At 41.4% G+C, this 23,828-nt stretch overlaps 1 protein-coding gene across 1 annotated transcript in view; it reads left to right on the top strand.

Annotated features, from left to right (window-relative positions):
• LOC129323952 (transmembrane protein 176B-like) overlaps positions 1–22,682 on the top strand; it is a 34,560-nt gene extending 11,878 nt beyond the window's left edge. Inside the window, exons 3-7 of the mRNA XM_054970831.1 lie at positions 13,994–14,113; positions 14,733–14,789; positions 17,088–17,234; positions 18,471–18,590; positions 19,391–22,682. Coding sequence (XP_054826806.1) covers positions 13,994–14,113; positions 14,733–14,789; positions 17,088–17,234; positions 18,471–18,590; positions 19,391–19,402 — 456 coding nt within the window. The 3' untranslated portion in view covers positions 19,403–22,682. The remainder of the gene's footprint in view (positions 1–13,993; positions 14,114–14,732; positions 14,790–17,087; positions 17,235–18,470; positions 18,591–19,390) is intronic.
• Positions 22,683–23,828: the final 1,146 nt, after the last annotated feature.

Genomic DNA, 23,828 nt, shown 5'->3' with positions numbered 1-23,828 from the left:
TTGGCCATTTTGGCCCCATTCCCGCTGGGATCGGGGCCAGAACAGTCAGTACAGGCTAGGTGCTGGGTGGGGGAACCCTCCCCCGCCCGGCACTGACCTGGTCCTGGCTGTTTCAGCCCTAATCCAGGCCCATAGGGGGCCCAAATGGCCATTTTTGGCCATTTGGGGCCCATTTCGACCCGGATCAGGACCAAAACCACCAAGATTGGGTCAGTGCCTCTTGGGGGACCCATACCCTGCCCAGCCCTTACCCAATCTGGGAAGTTTTGGGTCCGATCCATGCCAAAACATGCCCAAAATAGCCATTTTGAGCCATTTTGGGTCTGTTTTGGCCTGGATTGGGGCCAAAAGGGCCCTGATCAGGCCACTGCCAGGTGGGGGAACACTCCCCAGTCTGGCAGCAGCCAGATCCTGGCCATTTTGGCCAAATCAAGGGGTGTGGCATATGCTTGTGAGTTATGCTAATGAGTTCCTACAGCTCTTTTTCTATGAAATGACCCCTGATCACATCCCAGTGATTGCTCATAGTATCTAGAAGAGAATTTGACTGGGCTTCAAGACATGTGGAAAGAGAGTCTCCAGGGTTGTTCCGAATCAAGACTTTTTTGTGTAAATTGTTTCCAGCAGCCTTTTTTGGCTAATGTAGTAGAAAAGAGCAAGAATCCAGTAGCACCTATAAGACTAACAAAATTTGTGGTAAGGTATGAGCTTTCATGGGTCACAACTCACTTCTTCAGATACTTTGGCTAATGGAACAGTGTATTATTGCTGTTTTACCTCTCAGCTATAACATCAGAATAAACTCTCACTTTTGATGAGAGCCAGTGTGAGGTGGTAGAGTGGCAGACTAGGCTCAGAGTCAGTCCATCCCTTAGGCATACCTAAGCAATGACATAGGGCGCCAGTCTGTCCTAGAGTTGGAAGGGCATCCAGCACTGCAGGAACACTGGCCATGGCCTGCAGCAAGTGGCAGTCCAGGCAGCAAGAGGGGCTTTTCCCAGTCACCAGATCCCAGATCAAGCAACATGGTGCCCCAGCAAGCAACAGCCCAAGGTTCTGCTGCACCAATGCACCCAGGCTGTGGGTGAGGCTTTCTCCTCTTGCCATGTCCAGGATCGATGGTGGAAGCACTACAGTAGGGGGTAGTGGGGGGAAGGCTGGCCCTGTCTAAAATCGGGGCAACCAGGATTCTAGTCCCTACTCAGCCATAAAGCTCATGTTGACCTTGAACCAATTGCTCTCAGTTTAGCCTACCTCACAGTGTTGTTGTGAGGACTAAATGGGGGAGGAAAAGCCGCTATATACATGAACAAGAAACTGCCTTATACTGTTGGATCTTTGGTCTATCCTCGTCAGTATTCTCTACTGTCACTGGCAGTGACTCTTCAGAGTCTTAGTAGAGGTCTTTCACTGACTATACTTTCATCTGGAGATGCCAGAAATTGAACCTGGAGCTTTCTACATGCCATCAGATGCTCTACCACTGAGCCATGACCTCTCCTCACCAGCCTGTGTTCCTTGGAAGAAGATGAATGTAAAAGGTTAGGGGGGCAGAATCAATTGGATCAGCAATAGCATGACTGGATTGTGTGAAGAAGGGGGACTCCATCACCTTGTTTGTAAACAAAAGCAATTTTTTAAAAACTGCATTTTTATAATTAAATGTTTATTTCAATTGATAACTCAAAAACATATAACATAAAATACAATCAAACAATCATCCAGGTTGTATCTCTACCATCATCCATGACTACAATCATCGATAGAAAAGAGCAAGAGTCCTGTAGCACCTATAATGTGTGGTGTGTATACACACACACTAGCTTGATACCCATGATTTGCTACAGTATTTAACTACTTTAAATCCATTTATAATACTTATGGGTATGTAACATTTTTTGGTTTGTGTGTGTGGGGGGGGTGTTGAGTTGCTTTTGTAGTATAATAGCATAGTACCTGAGCTTCACAAAGGTGTTTGAATAAAGTGAAGCGCGTTGATGCTGAAAACCGATGAAGTGAATTTTGAAATGTAACATTTATTGAAGAGATTTTAAAAAGAAAAGATTATAGTACAATAAATAAAGTAAAAAATACATACAACCGGGGGGTTTGCTACTGAAGGACCTCCTTGCAGACCACATTGGTGGTTTTCCCCTCAGGTGCTAGGATCACCAGAGCTCACTCTGCAGCAGGCCACATAAAACTGCCCATGTGAGAAGCAGTCCTCCCTCAGGTCAATTCCTATCACCTTCAGTGTCTGACCCTGGAACTTGATGATCGTCATAGCAAAGCAGATGTTGAGGGGGAACTGCAGTCTCTTGAACTCAAAGAGATTCTCTGATGGTATGCGTGGTATGAACACCAACTCCCCCCAAGCACTACCAGTGAACAGTGTGGCCTTGATGACGTTCCTGTGGAGGGCTTTCACTTGCAGTCTGGTGCCATTGCAAAGTTTGGGTGGGTTGAGATTCCGGAGCAGCATCACTGGAGCCCCCACTTTGAAGAGAAGTTTGTGGGCTGGGAAGCCAGGAGGGTTGACCATGTTGAGGAACTCCCTCAAGATCCTCCCTGAAGATGGAGGATCAGATCACTGCAGTTGCCAGGTCCTCTTTTTACTATCTTTGACAAGCCAGGCAACTTGCCCCCTATCTATTGTCCCGCAACTTGACTACAGTGGTCCAAGCAATGGTCAGCTCTGGGTTGGACTACTGTAACGCACTCTACGCTGGTCTTCCCCTGAACCTGATCTGGCAGTTACAGCTGGTACAGAATGCAGTGGCGCGGGTCATCACCAGAACACCGATATGGGGGCATATTACACCAGTATTGCGCCAGCTGCATTGGTTGCCGGTGTAGTCCCGAATCAGGTTCAGGGTTTTGGTACTAACTTATAAAGCCCTATGTGAACTGGGACCAACGTATCTGTGGGACCGTCTCTCCCCATACAAGCCCCAGAGGACTCTTTGCTTGTGCGATAAACATCTATTAAAGATCCCTGGCCCTAGGGAGGCCCGCCTTGCATCGACCAGTGCCAGGGCTTTTTCGGTCCTGGCCCCAGCCTGGTGGAACGTTCTGTCTCATGAGACCAGGGCCCGGCAAGACTTGCTAGCATTTCGCCGGGCCTGTAAGACGGAGCTGTTCCGCCAGGCATATGGTTGACACTAGGCGGTGCCCCCCCCCAGTCGCGGGGGGATAAACTATATGCCCTCCCATCCAATGTCACCTTCCATCTCTCACATGCTGTTCTGGGAAACATTTAGACTGCTTTATGGAGCGTCTAAATTATGTGCTGCTATGTCTCCCTGTTTTATATGTATATTTATATATATATATATGTATATATATATAGATAGATAGATATAATTTTAATGATAGTATGTAGTACCTTATAATTTTAACGATAGTTGAATCATGTAATGGATGTTCAGTTGTATTGTGATCCTCCCTGAGCCCACTGATGTGGGGAGGGCGGAGTATAAATCCAATAAATTAAATTATTAGTCTTAAAGGTGCTACTGGACTCTTTTCTATTTTGCTACTACAGACTAACACGGCTAACTCCTCTGGATCTATTTTGTTGCAAATATACTCCTGCTGCCGTCACCATATACTTGAATAATTCACTGTGCATTTTTGTAATATTACTTGATAAAATATTTAATAACATATTTTATGATTCATCACAAACTTACATTTTAATAAATTTAAATTTTAATATCTTTTGCATTTCTTCATGTACTTCTGTCCAGTATTTTCTTGCTTTCTTACACGTCTACCACATGTGATAAAAAGTTGCCTCTGTATTCTGGCATTTCCAGCACTTTCCATTATAGTCCTTATTAGTCTTTGGGAATGATATATCATCTGAAGAATATTTTATACCAATTTTGCCTTAACATTTGACATTCAGTAAATTTAATTTCTTTAGTCCATAAATTTTCCCACTGGCTCATGCATACATTTTCTCCAAAATTTACCTCTATTTTATCATACAGTTTTTTACTTCCTTGGATTCTGTATCATATTGCAATAATATTTTATATATTTTTCCTAATAGCTGCTTAGAATTTCCAGTGATTAATTGTTCAAAAACCATTTTTTCTCTTAACCAGTTCCTTCTTTAACTATTTGGTCTTTAAATTTAGACACCATTTGATAACACAACAGCCACGGAATGTTTTTTTCCTTCATCTTATCATGTTTTTATTTTCCCTTGTTTATCCATCATATATTCATAATTTATGTAGTCAGTTTTATTCCTTATATTGATATCACAGTAGGCATCAATTCAAGATACCAATAGTCAAGTTGGAGGACTTATTCTATTTCTACACTGAAACCATATTCTTAATAGTCCATCCCTGAAAATATCAGTACTATCTTTTTAATGATTTCTTGATTCATAATAGTTATAGATCCCTTCTTTAGTATCGATTGTCTCTAATTTGATATTCCTTCTGTTTGGGTTTATAATCCAATCTGATATCCAAACAAGTGCAGTTGCTTGGCAATACAATTTAATATTTGGTACACCTAAACCTTCTCTTTTTGTTCATCTTGTAATATTTAAAATCTTATTCTTGGCTTCTTTCCATTCCATACAAAAGTATTTATCATTGGCCCTTTTCGCACTTACGGTTTAAACTGCCATTTATGAGCATTCGCCAGTGGCTTCGGCATTGCACCTGTTCATTTCACACTATCCACTGCAATTTCGATTTGGTGTCTGTGCTTCATTTCAAAACCTCGGTGCAATTTTGGGCTTTTGGGGCCTTGCAATTCACGTCACACTTTTTTAAAAAAAAATTGAGCATGCATAGTAACGTTGCAATGTTGGAACCCTTCCCCCCTTTTTGCTGATTGGGCTGTCCCCTGCCCACTGGAGAGGCAATTGGTGGCAGAGTTCTTTTTTTTTTTTGAAAATTTTTATTTTTAATATCTAACATAGAAAACTACAAAAAACTACAAAAATACAAGGGAAAGAAAAAGGGAGAAAAAAGGGGAGGGGGGCTGGGAAAAGGGGAAAAGCAACATACAAACAATAAACACTACACTACATCTCTTGCATTCCCTTCATGCTGCAATTTTTCTTAAAAGTTAACTTTTTTTTTTACTTTTTTTTAATTAAATTTTTATTGGAATTAGAAATATTTTGTCATTTATAACAATCAAATTACTTTAATATTCCAGTTCTAACCCCCTCCCTTCCCCCCCCCCCGTTTGTTGACTTCCAACAGTTTTCCAACCCTTTGTCTATTCTTCCCCTACTTATTTCAACTTATTTTGTCAATTAAACATATACTTTCACACTCTTCTAAGCTAGTCTATTATAACACAGTACTAAGTCAATTTCCCTTCACTTATCAACTAACTAATACATTCCTGGCATGTTATTCAATAGTAATAATACTGGTAATATTCTCAATATCCTGTACTCTAACTTATTCATTCTAATGTCATCAATATGGGACAAACAATTTATCCCTCCCTGTACATAACTTGAGTACTCATAAGTGATGAATACATTTATAAGTCAACCAATTTAACTTATACTCTATATGTTACTCTTTACTTCCTCTTATATCTCTTATATCTCTTATCTTTATAACATAAAGTCAATCAATTTGACTCATATTCTACACATTTCTAAATATACCTATAAACACAATATACGTTCGACATAAGTCAATCAATTTGACCCATGTTCTGCACATTTCTAAATATCGCTATAACCAAAAATACCTTCAGCATAAGTCAATCAATTTAACCTATATTCTATATGCTACTTCTCATTCCCCCCCTTCTTGTATTCATGAATTTTAATTCTGTTAATTCTCAATTACACCCCTATCTGCCAGCAACATAATTAATTAATTAATTTCTATTCTTATATATCACATAATAACTATTACTTAATACTGTATAGAATAATCAAATAAAATAATTGCTTAGTAATTCTTCTTTAACTCTCCTCCCCCCGGTATAGTCACTTCTCTCTTCTTTTGTTTTTCTTCAATAATTTTCAAACTGCCACAGTTCTCCTCCCACCTCCCATTTTTTCACCAAATATTGTTTCAGCTTCTCCCAATCTGTGTTAAACTGTCCTGGATCAAGGTCTCTTAGTTTTCTTGTCAGTTTATCCATCTCCGCCATGTACAGCAATTTGTGAATCCAGTCCTCGATGGTTGGCACTTCTTGTACTTTCCACTTTTGCGCATACAAAAGTCTAGCCGCTGCTGTCATGTAAAAAAGCAATGTCCTATGTTGTGCTAGAATATCTTCCATTCCCAAGTTCAGTAGCAGGAGTTCTGGGTTCTTATTAACTTGAAACTGTAAAATCTCACTTATTACTCTTATTATTTCCCCCCAGTACTGCCTGACTACCTCACAAGTCCACCACATATGGTACAAAGATCCTTCATGCTTTTTACATTTCCAGCATTTATTAGACGTGTTCACATTCCCTAGCGCAATTTTCTTTGGTGTCAGGTACCAACGATAGATCATTTTATAGACATTCTCTTTAATGTTAGTGCATGTCGTAATCTTCAAAGTATTTTTCCACAAATATTCCCACGCCTCCATTGTTATTTCTTTATTAAAATTTATAGCCCACTTCACCATTTGCACCTTAACTACCTCTTCTTCAGTATACCATTTTAACAACACTTTATAGACCTTTGAAATTTCCTTTTTGTCTTCTTGTAAAATTACTTCCTCCAAGTCCGAGTTCTCCATTCTTATCCCTCCCTTGGCACAATCCGATTTATAAAGGTCTCTGAACTGTCTATATTGAAACCAGTCATAGTTTGGAGACAACTCTTCTTGCGTCTTTATTCTTAATTTAGAAAATTCTATTCGTGTTATCTCTTTATACGTTAAACACTGTTGTTCATTATCAACAGTTCTCGGATCTATCGCTTCATAAGGAACCACCCAGGAGGGAATTCCTTCTTGTAGGTAATCTCTGTACTTTTTCCATATTGTGAAGAGGCTTCTCCGAATGTAATGGTGTAAAAACATAGAGTCCGCTTTTACTTTATCATACCATAAGTATGCATGCCATCCAAATATTTTTTTGTATCCCTCTAAGGCCTGCAATTTGCGATTTTTAAGCATCATCCAGTCCTTCAGCCAAACCAAGCAGATTGCCTCATAATAAAGTCTTAGGTTGGGCAGTTGCATTCCGCCTCTCTCTTTCGCGTCCTGTAACACTTTCATTTTCACTCGAGGCTTTTTGCCTGCCCAAACAAAGTCCGAGACTTCCGGTAGCACATTCATCTTGACTGCTGCAATTCTTCCCAACCATGACAAATTCAATCTATTCCATTTAATCAAGTCTCGCTCTATTTGAGTCCACAATTTCTCATAATTGTTCTTGAATAGATCTATATTCTTTGCAGTCAGTTCAATTCCCAAATATTTCACCTTATTTGTTACTTCACAGTCTGTTATTTCCATAAGTTGATGTTGTTTTTGTTTAGTCATATTTTTACACAGTATCTTTGACTTCTTTTTGTTTACAAAAAAACCTGCCAAATCTCCAAATTCTGTGATTTTTTCTGTTACCCTTGGCATGTTTTCAATTGGATCTTCCACAATTAACATTATATTGTCTGCAAATGCTCTGACCTTATAGGAAAAATCTTTTATCTTTATTCCACGGATTGCATTATCTTCTCGGATCTGTATCATCAAAATTTCCAAAACCATTATAAACAACAGTGGAGACAACGGGCAACCTTGTCTTGTACCTTTGCCTATAGTCAATTTCTTAGTCACCTCATCATTCACCACAATTGCTGCACTCTGGTCTCTGTAGATTTCTTTTACTGCTCTGATAAATCTTTCTCCCAACTGTAGCTGTTCCATAGTGGCAAACATAAAATCCCAGTTCAAATTGTCAAATGCTTTTTCAGCGTCCACAAAGAAGAACCCAACCTCCTTATCACAACGCCTATCATAATATTCAATAGCATTTATAACTGTCCTTAAATTGTCTCTGATTTGTCTATTCGGTAAAAAACCAGCTTGTTCTTCCCCAATAACTTCGGATAACCATCCCTTTACTCTTTCCGCTAAGATCTTCGCAAAGATCTTATAGTCATTGTTAAGTAAGGAAATAGGTCTGTAATTTTTGACGTTAGTCAAGTCCTGTCCTTCTTTAGGGATCAATGATATATTAGCTTCACTCCAAGTATCTGGAATTCTTTGGTCTCTCATAACACCATTGATCACTTCTTTTAGGAATGACACCAGTTCATTGACCATTACCTTATAAAATTTAGCTGTGAGTCCATCAGGCCCTGGCGCCTTACCCAGATTTGTTGACTGTATTGCCTTCTTTATCTCTTCCTCTGTCACTTCACTATTCAATTTATTTCTCCAATCTTCCGAGATCACTGGGAGCCTCATTTTCCCCAGATATGTCGCTATTGAATCTTTATTCACCTCTTTTTTATTATACAATTTAGCGTAAAATTTGTAGAAGGCTCTACTAATGGCAGTCTGTTCCAGATATACTTTATTATCCTCACATATTTTATTTATTGTCTTCTTCTCCTTTCTCTTCTTCAATTGCCATGCCAAATATTTCCCAGGTTTATTTGCTCCTTCAAACGACTTTTGATTCATTCTCTTCAGATTCCATTCCAGTTCTTTATTATTCATTGCTGTCAACTGTTCTTGTAAAATTTTAATGTCTTGGTAAACTTTCTTCTTCCCTGGTCTTTTCTTTAGTAGTATTTCTTTGGCTTTTATTTTCTCTGTAATCTCCTGTCTCTTCTCCTCTTGTTTTTTCCTGGCTCTTCCGTTTAAGTCCATTAGTATGCCTCTAATTACTGCCTTATAGGTATCCCATACCTTGTTGGTTGGTACTTCTCGATTCATGTTGTATTGTATGAAGAACTTAGTTTCCCTTCTCAACATCTCCAAGTTTTCTCCCTCTTGCAACAAGTCCTCATTTATTCTCCATCCTTTCCTCTTAGTTCTTTTCCCAAACTTCCACATAATTGGATTGTGATCTGAGCCTACCATAGGCATTATTTCCACCTCTTTAGTCCATAACACTAAGTCCTTTGAGGCCCAGATCATGTCGATTCGTGATAAAGTAGAATGTCTTGCGGAGAAAAATGTGAATTGTCTGCCCTTGGGATTCTGTATTCTCCATACATCTTCCAAAGTTTCCTGCTGCATTAATGCAAAAAAAGTTTTTGGTAGTAGTCCTCTTTTCTTTCGTGCAGTTGCTGATTTCTTGTCCTGCTCCAAATTTGTAACTCCATTGAAGTCTCCTGCAAGAATTATCTGGTCGTAAGAAAGTTCATCTAATTGCTTCCTCAAATCCTCAAAGAAGCTTTCTTTTGCTCCATTAGGTGCATAGATTCCAATCACCAGCACTTTCTTTAAATTCCATGTACATTCCACCGCTAAAAATCTGGCTTCTGGGTCCTTAAACACTAACTTTGGCTGCAGCTCCTCTCTAATATACAAGACCACTCCCCTTTTTTTCTTTTTTGTGGCCGCTGCAAAATGAGTGCCCAATTTGCTCAGTTTTAGATATTTTACATCCTGTTTTCTAATATGAGTCTCTTGTAAACAAACAATGTCACATTTCTGTTTTAATAGCCAGTGAAAAGTACTTTTTCTCTTATTGGGTGAATTAAGTCCATTTACATTCCAAGATATAACCTTACATTCCATATTCATAGCCTTGTTGCTGGTAAGTCCTTTTCATTGTCCCTCATAAACTTTTCCATTTCAGATTCAGATCTGATGCGCTTTTTCACTCCTCCAAACTCAAATGCCAGTCCTTTCGGTAATTCCCATCTATACCTTATTTTCATGTCCTTCAAAATTTGGACTAAGGCTTTATATTTTTTCCGATCAAGCAACACCGATCTAGGTAACTCCTTCATAATAATCACCGTCTTGCCATCAACCTCCAATGGGTCTTGGAATTGCTTGCTCACAATCATTTCTTTCATATTTCTGGTTGTAAATTGCACAATCACGTCTCTTGGTAACTTTCTCTGGGTCGCAAGTCTTGAGTTTATACGATACACCACATCTAGGATAGCCACAATTTCTTCCTTCCCCAGGTATCCAGCTAACACTTCAGCAACTTGCTCTTGAGCTGTCTTTCCCTCCATCTCCGGCAAACCGCGAAACCTTAGCTGCTTTTCCATATACTTGCTCTCCGCAATAGCCATTCTGCCCCTCATCGTCCTCATATCTGTCTGTTGCGTGTCTGAGAGATTCTCCATCGCCTTCTCCACCACGTTAACTTTTTGCTGTGTTGCTTCCATTCCCTTTTTCATTTCTGCCAATTCACTTTTAACTGTCTCTTTAACTTCTTTGATCTCTTTCACCAGCTCCTGCTGGACCTTTAACATTTCCGAAAATCTTTTGTCTAAATTTTCCATAGCCGTCTGCCACTCTTTTTTCGACATCGTGGGGCTTGACTTGCCTCGCTCCCACGAATCTGCTCGTTTCCTTAACTCCGTGGCGCTTGGCTAAGTGTTCCTTTAATTTAATTTAATTCAAATGTCCCGGTTTCAAAAGGAAAAAAAAAAGCACTTACAAAATCCAAAATGCCGGGCGTCTTTTCTCTATGGTTTTTCTATATTTTTGTAATCCAATATGGCATACTTCCTCTTCTGCTGAAGCCCGTGCCCTTCCCTCTTCAAAGATGGCGATTGCCCTCTTCCTGTCTGCCTTAGGGCCGTCTCTCTCCAGCAGCTCTATCAGAATTACGTACTTCCTGTTTCCCGTCTCCTCACAGCAGCTCTCGCGTTGGTAGAAGCTTTCTCACAGTCTATTATCTCCTCACAACCACAGGTATGAACAACAATCCTCCAATTTCTCTAATTACTTCTTTTAGCTTAGTCCTTTTACTAATCTGTTTCTTGCCGAGTCTTCCTCTACTTTTAATCAAACTGTTGCAGTTTAAAAGTCCCCTTTAATGCTTCTTTACTTTAAGTAATTCGTCCCGTTTCAAGAGATAGTGATCTTTACCTTTTCAAACGTCTTTCTGGGTTGTAATCACTGCTTCAAACTCAGGTTCTCTTTCACCTTCTTTCCTCCTGTTGATGCTTGGGCATGTAGATCTTATGCCAGCCGTCACTGGCCCCAGAACTGCCGCAGAGATATAGGCCGACCTGTCTTAGGGTGGGAGCTCAAGGGACGGGGGAGAATCCGTTGCGCAGAACCCCCCCTCGCCTGAGATCAACGCGCCCTGAGGTACTTGAGCGTTCAAAGCCTGTTCTCCGCCTGAGAACAGGGGACCACGGGCTTGTTTGCCCCCGCTGGTCACTAAAAATGGCAGCCCGGTCAGCTCTGCTCCCAGAGCTGTGTTAGACCTCCATGGATCCCAAACAGGAAGTTAAAAGTTAACTTCTACTAACTTAAAAGTTAACTTTCTAACATGCGATCAGATTAGTAGATCTTATACAGTACAAGCCATATTCAGGATCAGATCTTCTTTCCCCCCCCCCTTGCGTCTCGGTCTCAATTCTCTCTGCGCAGCTGGAGCAGCTGTGCCCGCTCTCTCCTCCCCCCCACTTTCCCCTTCAGACTTTTGACATTCATCTTGATGTAACTCCTGATGGTTGAACAAAAAGTCTGTCAGCTGGGCTTCCGATGTAATCTTATAAGTTTGATCCTTATAACTAAACAAAACGCCTTCTGGAAACAACCATTTACATTTCACATCACATTTCCTCAAGAAAGCCGCAAGTCCTTTATACTTGAATCTTCTTTTACGAGCCAAAAATGGAACATCCTTCAAAATTTTAACCTTGTTGCCCAAATAATCCAAGTCCACATTGTACGAATTATATAAAATGGTGTCCCGAGTCTTCCTAGATGAAAAGTCAATAATAATCTCGCGAGGCAGCTGCCGCTTCATTACATACTTTGAAGATGTCCGCCGGACCTCCAAGATGTCGCTTTTTAACTCTTCTTTAGTTGCCTTTGCGAATGTCGCCAAAAGTCCAGACACCACATCTTTTAAATTTTCATTTTCCTCCTCTTTTACATTCTGAAGACGCAGTAACGTTTGGGCACAGTCCACTTGCAATCCTATTAATTGATTCTCCAAAAGCTTCACTTCCTTACTTGTTGCTTTCATGAGTACTGCGTTCTCGTGCGCAGACTGCTCTGCTCCGGTCGCTGTTTCTTTAATGGCTTTCACCTCGCTCTCCACTGAATCAACCTTTTGCCCCATTTCATTCAGTTTCGCTACAAAGGGCTGCACAGCATCGAAAACTGCTCGTCTCACCAACTCTTCCAAAGTTTCCCCCTTCCCCTGTAGCGTCGCCATCACCGATTTACTCATTGCTGGGCTCTGCTTTTTCGTCGCCATCTTGGGGGGGGGCGCCAACTGAGTTCTGAAACTCGGTAAAGGGGGAAGAAATCCGCGCCTTCTTAGCTTCAACTCCCACCAATCCTTCGCATACGCTTAAGAATCAGAAGGGATTCGCTTACTTACAGGCTTTCACCTTAAATCTGCTTATTGCCGTTCTCCATGGCCCGGCAGCATGCGAGGCGCTGCGCCAGTCTGCCGGCCTCCATTAGAGCAAACGGGCAATTTACCCCCTGCATTGCATTCAGGGGGCTCTTCCCGCAGCGCTCCGGACCCCTCGCTCCCTCACTGGGAGTCCTGGGGGTTAACCCTCGCGGGTCAACCGCCCGATCAGGCTGCTCGGACGTTTCCTCCCAGACCTGCTGAGAGGAGCATCCGACATGGCCGGGAAAACGAAACCGAATCGGTGGCAGAGTTCTGAGGGAAAACATGTACCACTCTCATTTTTTTAAATCAAGCCAGGAAAGGGTTAAAATGCTGCCGATTCATCTCCTCCCAGGAAGCAGAGGCTTGTTTCCAAAGGGCTGTGCAAAATGCTTGTTTTTTTTCCCCCTCTGGCAAAGTCTGAAACATGCCTGGGAGGGAGGGAAAAGCAGCCATTTAATCCTTTCCTGGCTTTTAAAGCCAGGAAGAAAGTGCAGGAACTTTACAATGTTGCAACCCATTCTTGTCTTTAAAAAAAAAAAGAATGTGTGTGCATACCCTAAGGGAGGAAGGAGAAAGCAGCTATTTAACACTTTCCTTGCTTTTAAAGCTAGCAGGGAATTAGCAGCAAGCTTAGGAATCATTCCTGGCTTTTGAAAAAAAATAAGAGCATGCATACCGGGAGGAAGGAAACCAACGAAGAAGCAGCCTTATGACCCTCAGCTCGCTTTACTAAAAAAAATGGTGGACAAGGAGTTCAGAGAGCTGAGGAGGGTGGGAGTGGTCAATTCTGCACAAACCAATCAGCTCCCAAGGAAAAGGAGGGGGGGGAGAGAAGCAAAAAGGGGGCAAAAGTGTTCACATTAGCAAAATGCGGGCCAGCTGCCAGTTGGCAGCGAACTTAAAAAAACATCGGGGTACGTCCGCAGGGGGAAAAATCGGGGATACAGCGGACAAAAAGCGGGACTGCATCCCATGACTGCTTTTAAGTGTGAAAACCTTGCAAACATGGGATGTGGAACAGGTACAAACGCGCTCTAAAAACCGAGTGCGAAATGTACCATTGTCTGCCATTTTTAAACATCTTTTCATCTATATAGATGGTAACATTTGAAACAAAAAGTTCAATTTTGTTAATATATTCAATTTGAAAGCAGAGATTCTTCCTAAATACAATATTTTCAATCTTACCCATCTTTGTAAATCTTCAATAATACTCATCCTAACTTTTTTATAATTATCTTTATATAAACTGTCATTTTGCCCTGTTAAATATATACTTAAATATTGTATTGGTTTTTTGATGTAGTAGTTAAGATCTTGGCACATAATAAAGATGGCAGCTGGTATTCAGATAATGGAACTATAGCTGATGAAAACAAAACTGTAAGCAAGATTAGTAAGCAAAATGCAGAAGACATAAGCGTGGGTGACAACAGCAATAATGCCAAGGATACTGATTCAGAACCTTTTTTGCTTTCTTTCCAGGTTGTACAGATTTTTCTGGGCGTTGTACAGATTAGCTTTGGCATTGCCTTGACAGTAGGACAAGAAGACCTCAAGAAACTCACTGTGAATAGTGGGGTCTACTTCTGGATTGGAATCTTGGTAAACCATCTCTGCTTTGGAAAGACTTGAGAGTTCATCCAAAAGTCCACATAAGCAAGCACTCCTCAAAGAGGCTTTTGTGGGGATCTGTCTGGATTCAAACACAGCTGAGGGGCCTGCAGCTGTTACATGGCTGTCCTTAGCAAGGCAACCAAGACACCTGCCTAGTTAGGCTCTGCTGAAATGTTTAGTGTGCTGCAAAGCCATGCGTTAGGAAGCACTACTGTCAAAACAGAAAACATGCATGTTCCTCAAATGTGACAGTGTGCTCCATTAAGTATGTATCTCTTCCTCCTTGGAGATCTCTGATATGGGTTAAATATTACTCAATTCATGTAGTGCATCTTGACCCATGATGAAGAAACTTCTGATTGCCATTAGCTTGGTATTGAGGACATCATTAGCACCTGGGAGTTTGCATTTTTTGTGAACCTCTCACCAGCCTGACTTGTGATAGTGAATGCTCTAGGCAGTGAGAGACATCCCTTACCCAAGTGACTGTGCAGGTTTTCCTCCCACAGAATCTGTTCCAGATATTTTTCATAGCATGACTACTAGTTTCTGCATGGAAGGAGAAGCAACCTGGTAACTGTTCTTCAATTTTCTTTTTTTGGGGTAGCTCCTGCTCTCTGGGGCCTTGTTGGTGGAAATGGAGAAACGAGATCATGCATTGCTGGTAAATATTCTCCTGAGTTTTTCTTGAAAACAGAGCCCAAATCAATATGATATGGATGTGGCCATAGCTGGTGGCAATATTTGTTCAGGGCTATATGCTGAGCAATGCATCCATACAAAAATAATGAACTGTTTGAGGGACTTAGTAGTGAAACCTGATCGACTGTCTGTTAAGGTCTGGAGAAGAGGAGGATCAAATAAAGATACCTGTTATGATGAAAGCAAGAGTCTGAAAAATCAGATGAGGGAAGTGTATTTATAATGGAAGAATAAACGGGCTGATGAGTAACGTTGTACTGATGTTGGATGGCAAGCATATTTTCATAGAATAGGTCAGTTTAATAATTCACTAATGAGTTTCTGGTCTTGGATTTTAATATGCTCTATTTAACTGGCCCACTTCTAGATACTTTCTGTGATCCAACCAAGGTGATCTCCTGGCCAGACACCTGCAGATCTTGCCAGCCAAGAGTGCAAAAGTCAAAAGCAGGGCGGGGCACTCCCCATAAAGGCATTAGGGTAGTGTATTTACACATGACTTGCGCACTGCCAAACAAATCAGGGTTGTAAGATGTGAATGAGAGCTTTTAAGAGATTTGGGGGGTAATATAATAATCACTTCTGCCCCCAGTACCCCTATTCTCCCAGAGTCTGTTATGATATATGGTTAAACACTGTTGCATGTTTTTGAAAACTACAAATACCTGGCCAGAGATCATATAAGGACAAAAAGTGAGCACCTGTTACTTTGGGCAATGATTGATCAATCACAACTTCCATGTAATTGAAAATCTATCATGTGTACATAGTGCAACAGCACGAACGCCTGCTGGGAGGGGAAAGGGGCCCTGCCTGGTCCTTTTCCTCCCTCCTGACAACAACAGGCCAACAAATGATCAATGTTGTCATTGCTGGCAGTGCTCGTCATCTGCTGATTTCCACTTTAGGGTCAGGAAGGAATTTTTCTCCAGGTCAGATTGGCTAGGGAAAGTGTAAGTTTTTTGCCTTCCTCTGGGCATTGAGTAGTGCTGACTGGGGGAGGGGGGAGTAGCTGTGAATTTCCTGCATTGTACAGGGGGTTGGACTAGATGACACTTGGGTTCCTTCCAGCTCTATGTTTCTATGCTTGGTGGTGAGAGGACTGTTTGGGTGTAGCTTAATTAAACATCATTCATTTGGGGCTTCCATCTCAGATCTTTGGTTGCAAAGAAAAAAATCTAAAGGGTAACTGGCATAAATGTCTACAATACTGGAATTATTTGTCACATTTGGCTATATGACCCAAGTTTTAAAGGACTGTGTATGCAGGGCCAGTGCATCTATTGAGGCAGGTCCGGCAGCCACCTTGAGCGCTGAAGCGCCGGAGGGGGCACCAGGGACACGCGCCCTGCGGAGCAGGCAGTGACACTGCTGGCGGCTGAGCAGGACGGCTGGGAAGCCACCTGCGTACCACCCGGCCGCCCGCCGCGCCTGGCCCACAGCTGCTGTGCCCAGTCGGGAGTGTGTGCTGGTGGTGGCAGCGTGGGGCAGTCTGAGCGGGCAGCTTCCCAGCCCTCCCACTTAGTTGCCCCATGCTGCCACCACTGCCACTAGCACATAGCTGCAGGCCAGGTGTGGCAAACAGCAGCATGGGGCAACTGAGCGGAAGGGCTGGGAGGCCACCTGCGTGCAGTCCCAACTGTCTGCTGTGCAAATGGGGCTGGCTCGCAGCGGCATACTGTGTGATGGTGGCACACGCAGTGATGTCATCACATCAGCCAGGTGTGCGCATGTGCAAAGCACGCACGCATGGGGCAGCAACAGCCCTGAAGCTGCCCCCAGCCTCAGGTGCCAGAAAGCCTGGCACTGGCGCTGTGTGTATGCTTCTATTACTATCAGTAGTGAATGGCTGTTATTTGGCTATGTATGCAATTACAGTCTAGCAATGGTTTGGAAAGGATAGGCTTCTTTTTTAATCAACAGAGTTTGGATTACAGAAGGAGGGATCACTTTGCCAGATTTTTATAAAGTCTTCACCTGCTGGAAGAAGGTGGCACAACATAAGGGAATAGAAGACTCTCCCTGGAGAGAGATTTCCAGAGTTCCATTGAAAAAAATTTACAAGGGTGCTACGCACTTAAATTATGCAGAAAGTGTCTTGAGGACATGGAGCAAATCACTGTCATGTATAGGATGATAAGAAGAACCATTCCTTCCTTCCTTTTAAACTATGAAACCATATCAGGGACAACAAAGTTATAACAATATCCTTACGTCAATGTTAGCGTCATAACTGGTTTCCTTGGTATAATCGCTATAGGGGGAAGTCTGTTTGTATCTCAACTTGGTGGTTGGTGTGGCTGCAGTAGTAGCTGTAATCCTCCATGGTACCGAGATTGGAAAAGAGGCTTCAAAAGGAGACCCCTGCACTGGCTTTGAACATTATCATTGCTCCTCCAGTGGACAGGTAAATATTTCTTCTTTTTCCCTATGCATGCAATAGCAATGCCAGACTTGCCTGAAATGGCCTCATTGCCGTAGGCCTCACGTCATCCAGAGACATTAAAACCTAAATGAATGCAGAGAATAGCTAATATCCCCTATACTATGCCAGTGGCCAAATCTCAAAGGAACACAAAATCACAAAATTCCATTTGTTCAAACCTGGGGGTACTGAAATATCAGGGGTTTCCCCCCTTGATTCCATATTTACCAATGAGGTTGCTTTATAAACAAGGCAAAAAGAAGAGTAGGAAGGAGAACTCTGGGTAATGTATATAGAAAAAACAGCTTGGGCATCTCTGGTATGCTTTCTGCAGAATAAGGAAATTGTACGAAGAACGCTCAGCTCAAACTGCTTTCGGGCAAGAACCTAGCACCAGTATTTCATATGAGGGGCTCAGAGGGAAAGCAGGCAGAGGCACACCAGGAAGGCAGAGCAGAAGCTCCAGGAGTTCCTCATCAGGAGACCAGAGGTGACCCCTTCCTATGAAGCAGGCTAACAGGATGAAAAGCAGGGCTGTAGGAGGAAAAACAGCATTTTTAGCATTCGGTTAATGTATGGACCCTCTGATCGTGTCATGGGTATTCTGCTATGAAAGAGTCATGAAGTTAATGGTGCTTTGGGGTTCAAGGTCCTTCACTCATCTTCTTGCAAAAAATTCGACAACTAAATTAATAATGAGTCCTGTTCAGGCATGCTCTCCCCAGAGGTCTGTTTTAATGGAGTAAGTAAGGGAAAGCAAAGAATTTGATCTGGGAAGCTGATGCTCATTTGCATTTTCCCTATGTCCTAGAAAGATTAGTTTTAGGATCTTTCTAAATGACTCCTCTTACAATGCAATCCTACGCAGAGTTACTCCAGTCTAAGGCCATTGATTTCAGTGGACTTAGACGGGAGTAATTCTGCTTAGGATTGCACTGTTAGCAATTTTTGGAGCTAAGCCAAGCTTCAGCCATTGGGCTTCATCACCAAGGCCCTCTTGAAGGACCACATTTGTCCATACCTCTGACTGTTGGGAGGTTTCTTGTATGTTTTTTAAAAGCACACATCTAAGCAACCAATTATGGGACTGAGCTGCTCTGAAACGTTGACTCCCGTGTTCCCCAGCTATGGTTTAGGATGGTCTTCTACTTACGGAATTATGATCAGACCCTGCAGCTAGTGCTGATCCATGTGATTGTTCCTTCCTTTTGCCTGCAGGTGCTTGTGTATGGCCTGAACTCAGTGTTCATCATCATTTCACTGCTTGAACTGGCCATCTCTCTCACTGCTGCAGTGGTTGCATTCAGATCTAGAAGACAGCAGTCCTACAGACAGATGGTGAGAATGGAACCCCACTCTTTTGCCTTGTATGCCTGCTGTTGCTGTGACACATCCAGCCCTAAACATCATCCTTCCTCACCCATCCATCTAATTGCAAGCATTATGTGAAAAGACCATCACAAATTTGGTTGCCTAGTAGCTCCCATAAAGCTCCCTCTCCTCCTTGGCTTTAACAGTGTGGTTAGAAGTTACAAGTGGGGGGCCTGCAACAAAGGGTTGCAGGTTGCTGAGATGGATGTCTCCACAGTTGTCCAAGCAACCCTTCCCTGTTTGTCCCCACCCCACCCAAACTTCTTTGTTATTTTTGCCTGTCCCTGTTAACCGCCTTTCCTCTCCTCCCTACCTGTCAAAGACCCTCACCCTTCTCCTCCCTTGCAAAACCCTCCACCTTTTCCCCCTTTGCCTCCCCCTCTTCCAAGCGCCTTCCCCTTTGCCCCCTCCCTTGCAAAGACCCATCCCGCTTGCCCACTCCAAAACACCCTTGCCTACTGTTTTAAGATTTTTCTGCAAGGTTCCCCAAGGTTGCAGAAGCCTCTAGTATGTTCTGAAGTGGCCCCTATTATCAGATATAAGCATCCGCACAGGCCAGGGCTGCTTATTCTGAAAATATATGATGTCCTGCTCTCATGAAAGATACAGGTTTTGTAGAAACAGGATTTGGTTTCAGAGCTGCCGGTACTGCCTCTTCGGTGGTAGCCAGCATTCTTGCCTGCACATGTGTATTAGAAAGCAGTTTGGGTAGAGGAAGAGTAAAACTGGTAGAAGATCATTGTCGGTGTTTCTGTTCTGTTTTCCAGGCATCGAAATAGAAAAAAGGCTTCTCTCCACTCTCTTGGTCATACCACTTGCAGCAGCACTGAGCACGCACTTAAGGTTTTCCTTGTTTGCAGCTACGCAGCTGTGAATTTCTTAGACTCTTGGCCTTTCCCGGATGGATTCCCGTCATGAAAAGAAAAAAAGTTTCTGAATCCTGATGAAGTTTTGTTCTCCAGAGAAGAAAAACTCTTGCCAGTTTATTTGCACTGTAAACTCTTCTTTATAACAGAGACTGTTCAGTAATACCAGAGCCCTCTGTACTTCTGTACAATATCAAGAAAGAATACTTTCTATGCCTTCCAAAGCTAATTTTGAGCTCTCCCTCCTGTCCCAGGGAGATGATAAACCATATTCTCCTCTGTTGTAGCTAGGATGTGTATGTGAAAGGGACAGAGAGCAGTGAAATGAATTGATCGATCCTTGGATTTTCTGAACTTTTTCCAATAACACTTTTGATCATGGAAATGCTTTTGGGAGGATTTCCATGGTGGAAGTTACATTGAAACTGAAGGTCCGTGTGATTTTTTAAAAAAATACTGTGGGCATTAGAGCTGGTCAGTAAACTAGTAGCTTACTAGTAGATCTCTCTGGAAAAATTAGTGTGGTTTTTTCAACATTTGCATTGTTATTCATGTTTATTCTCCTATAGGAAGAATTGTGGTTAAGCCTTCTCAGGGAAAGTGTTGCATCAGTGCCTAAAGCTGTTTGTAACCAGTGGATAAATGACAAAATCTACCCACACATCTGCCAAAGATCCTACCTAGTGCAACTTCCCCCAATATATAAACAACAAAAATGTAAAATTTGATGTTTGAATGGGTTTATATACTTATATGTTACCACTTTTTATAAGGGACACTGAACTGTGCCTCTTAAATAGCACTTGAGATAAATTATCTCACGTCTGGTTGAGATAATTCACCAGAAGGAAGAATCTGACAGGAGAGAACTCCAGCCTACTTCTAGTGCTACTTGGAGGTAGATGGCAGTTACTTCACAGAGATATCCAAAAGATTATGAGTTGGATCCAAGGTGCCTTCTGCCTACACACCAGGGAGGTATTCTCAGTCTCCTTGGATTCCTACTTGAGAAGCAGCTGCCAGTCCTGCATCCTATGCTATTCATAAGGGTCTCTGGACCTCAGGAGCAGATTCTCAAGTGGCCAGGCTGCAGGAAATAGGGGGAAATGAGAAGATCTGTTCCAAAAATGGAAGTACTGCTTGCTGTGAAATGGAATGCTATAAGAAAATGTTAATATTATGCACAATCTTCATTTGGAGGCAAACACGCTGATGACAGAGACATTTTTTCTCAAATTATTTTGTTGCAGTAAAGGAGTAGGAAAAGAATGTGAATACAATAATAATTTTACTGTATCTTTTCTCTAATATACTACATTCAGAAAATAGCCAAGACTTACTGTTCAAGATCCAATGTATAAACCAAAGTGAGACATTCAATAGCGGCTGTTCCATTTAATGGAAATCAAATAAGCTATTTTGATCAAGAACTTTGACAAAATATATTAAAGGGTGATAGCATGGAGTATTGTTTTCCCATGATAGAAGAAATAAGGAAAGATGAGCCAGTTCGTGCATTCAGCAGAATCAAGTGGTTTTTTGAGTCAGCAGAATCAAATGATTCTTTTTTAAATAATATAACTTCATACTCTAATGGCTGGATTATATGCTTGAATACTCTCCTGTGGAAAAAATCCCCACACATAGAAAAACAGCATGTTATGGAGAAGTAGTCTAGGCCGCATTCATCTCTATTGCATGCTAATTTTATAGGGACAAGAAAGATTTTAGAGTGGGGAACATTCAAGAAAACAGTTCCCCATTTGCATTCTGAGGTAGTACATTCCAGGAAAAGCTATGACACATTTCTGCTAATTGTGCACATTAGCCTGAATTTATTTTCAGCAAAACAGTGTGAGAACCACCCCTACAAGAAATGTCTGTGTCTGTATCTGATTCCCTTTTTTCTGTCACTTCAATGAAAACTCAGTTATCTTTACAGAATCTTCACTATGTTACTCTCTGTTAAAACTTTTTTATTAACAAGGCTTCAAGTATTTTGAGAACTTATCTTAAGGTTGCATCTGCCAGAATGGATGTTGGTTTATATAGTACAATAAATTTGTTAAGGATTTAAGGTACCATCAGATTCTTTATCATTATGGGTACAGCACACTAATATGAAATTTCTCTGGAATTTATCTTCGAGAACTTCAGAGATACTTATGCAGTTTTCTTTGAGGGGAACATGCCTGAAATCACTGCTGTAATTAAAATAACTTCAGAAGGATTATTACATGGGCCTACTTGTGTATATTGGTATGATCTTTAACTACATAAAATCCACAATTTAAAACTTAGCATATAAAATTGTCTTATTTGACATATTTATGGAATTTAGAAATATAAATGGCTTAGTTTTCTACTAGCAAAATTGTGAAAGCTTGAGAAGGCTAAAAACTGCTGCACCCTATGCTACCTTAGCACACGTTTTTGCCATCTGAGAGGGAAAAAGTTGAAAATGGAAAATAACTTTTATGATAAAGTGTGGTATTTGGACAAAAATAGTCTCAGACATTCATAACAGGGCTAGCAGCATGTTTGGATATCATGTTAAAATTTATAACATGGAAAACTATGAGTACTTCAATAGGGTTATATTACCATACCCATTATAGCATATTCCATACAAAATTAGTCACGTTTAAATGATGTATCTTTGTACAATGTATCTTGTACACAGGAATTATCTGTATGTTGTCTTATATAAAATATTCATAATATACTTTTTGAGTGAGTTATACCTTCTCTAAAAATGTATTTCACTCATTCCAAAAGAAAAAAAATCTTGAAAGAGCTTCTTAAAATCTCCAGTTTTTCCACTGTATAAATGGTGGGGGGAAGGGAAGGGATCCTTGGGGAAAAAATCTTACTTTCATACCACGAGTTTGGATGACATGTGAATGAACATAGGGTCAATTTAGACATAGTATCCCACCTTTATAACCTAGTACATAAATATGAGCGATTACACTAGGTTTATTTGAATTACCCATTGAAATAAGCAAGTATCCTAAATTGCACTAGTATTGTGAAGATGAATGTATTGCTGGCATGGTGTATTCAATGGAATAATTTTGTACCTAAACCAAGCCGACTTTCTTGTTTTATATAGCATCTCAAGCTTGACCATGAGGGTTATGTAGCACCTGCCTCCCATCTGTGTTCCGATTAAAATGTATTTGTCACTGTGTGTAAAGTTGTTTATTCATAACTTTTCACTTGGCATGAAACAGCTGATTCATGTGTGCTGGATCAGCTTCCTGTGCAATGAACCAGTAAACAGTATAGTGAAAAACAGTACCATAGATTAGAGCTACAGCAATGTATCTTTGCACATTTGTATTGATATATCCCTGACCTATTGTATTGCTTATTGAACGTTCTTGCTGTTGATTGTATTGATTTAACACTATGTAATCTGCCTTGAGTCTCATTGAGCACGGTGTAGTATAAATAGCATATATATTTTTTAAAACCCACACTATTTTGTTTATAGTGTAATACCAGTGCAAAAATAAAGTCTGTACTACTGCCAAAATTCTGTATAAAACAGACATTCCAACATTCACCTTAAGACAGTCCATATATAGTTTTTCTATATATTTCTAGTGGTGGAAAAAAGAGAACAGAGTTTCTTTTGACTATTCAACAGGTTCTGTTTGGGATCCTGGGACTTGCATGAACGAAAGCCATGTGAAAAGGGGGAGGGGTTACAATAAGGAGGGCAATTGGCTGATATTGGTTGAAAAAGCCACCTAGACCCAAAACCAAGAAATATAAAATCCCAGTCTGCCAGTTTTTAATATCACTCCAGAAATGCTTAAAAGGCGTCTAGCCTCTATATGAAATGGCCTTATACTAAATCAGACCACGGTCCATCTAGTTTAGTATTGTTTACTTTGACTTGGGAGGGGATGTACTAAAACGAATGACAGGATTGCCCATTGGAAATAATGGGAGAGGCTTGAATGCCCATAGGAAATAATGGGAAACTGGAATGCCCATTGACTTGCATGGGCTCCATTGAAACACATTAGAGCAAAAAAAGAGGTGCAAAGAAAACGTGGAATGGATTTTGAAGGAAAGTGTCTAGGCTCAGATAACCTGTTCTGGGACTGGATTGACAGGCCCCATGCTGGAATGACGGCCCCTGGGTGTGTCAGAAGGGCTCTGGGACTGGAATGACAGGCCCCTGACTGGAATGACGGGCCCTGGGTGTGAGAGAAGGACTCGGGGACTGGAATGACAGGCCCATGACTGGAATGACGGCCCCTGGGTGTGCCAGAAGGGCTCTGGGACTGGAATGACAGGCCCCTGACTGGAATGACGGGCCCTC

Source organism: Eublepharis macularius, chromosome 2, assembly GCF_028583425.1.
Source record: "Eublepharis macularius isolate TG4126 chromosome 2, MPM_Emac_v1.0, whole genome shotgun sequence".
In the NCBI taxonomy this organism is placed as follows: domain Eukaryota; kingdom Metazoa; phylum Chordata; class Lepidosauria; order Squamata; family Eublepharidae; genus Eublepharis; species Eublepharis macularius.
Note: the sequence above shows the minus strand (reverse complement) of the source record. Positions and strands in the feature narration are given on the sequence as shown.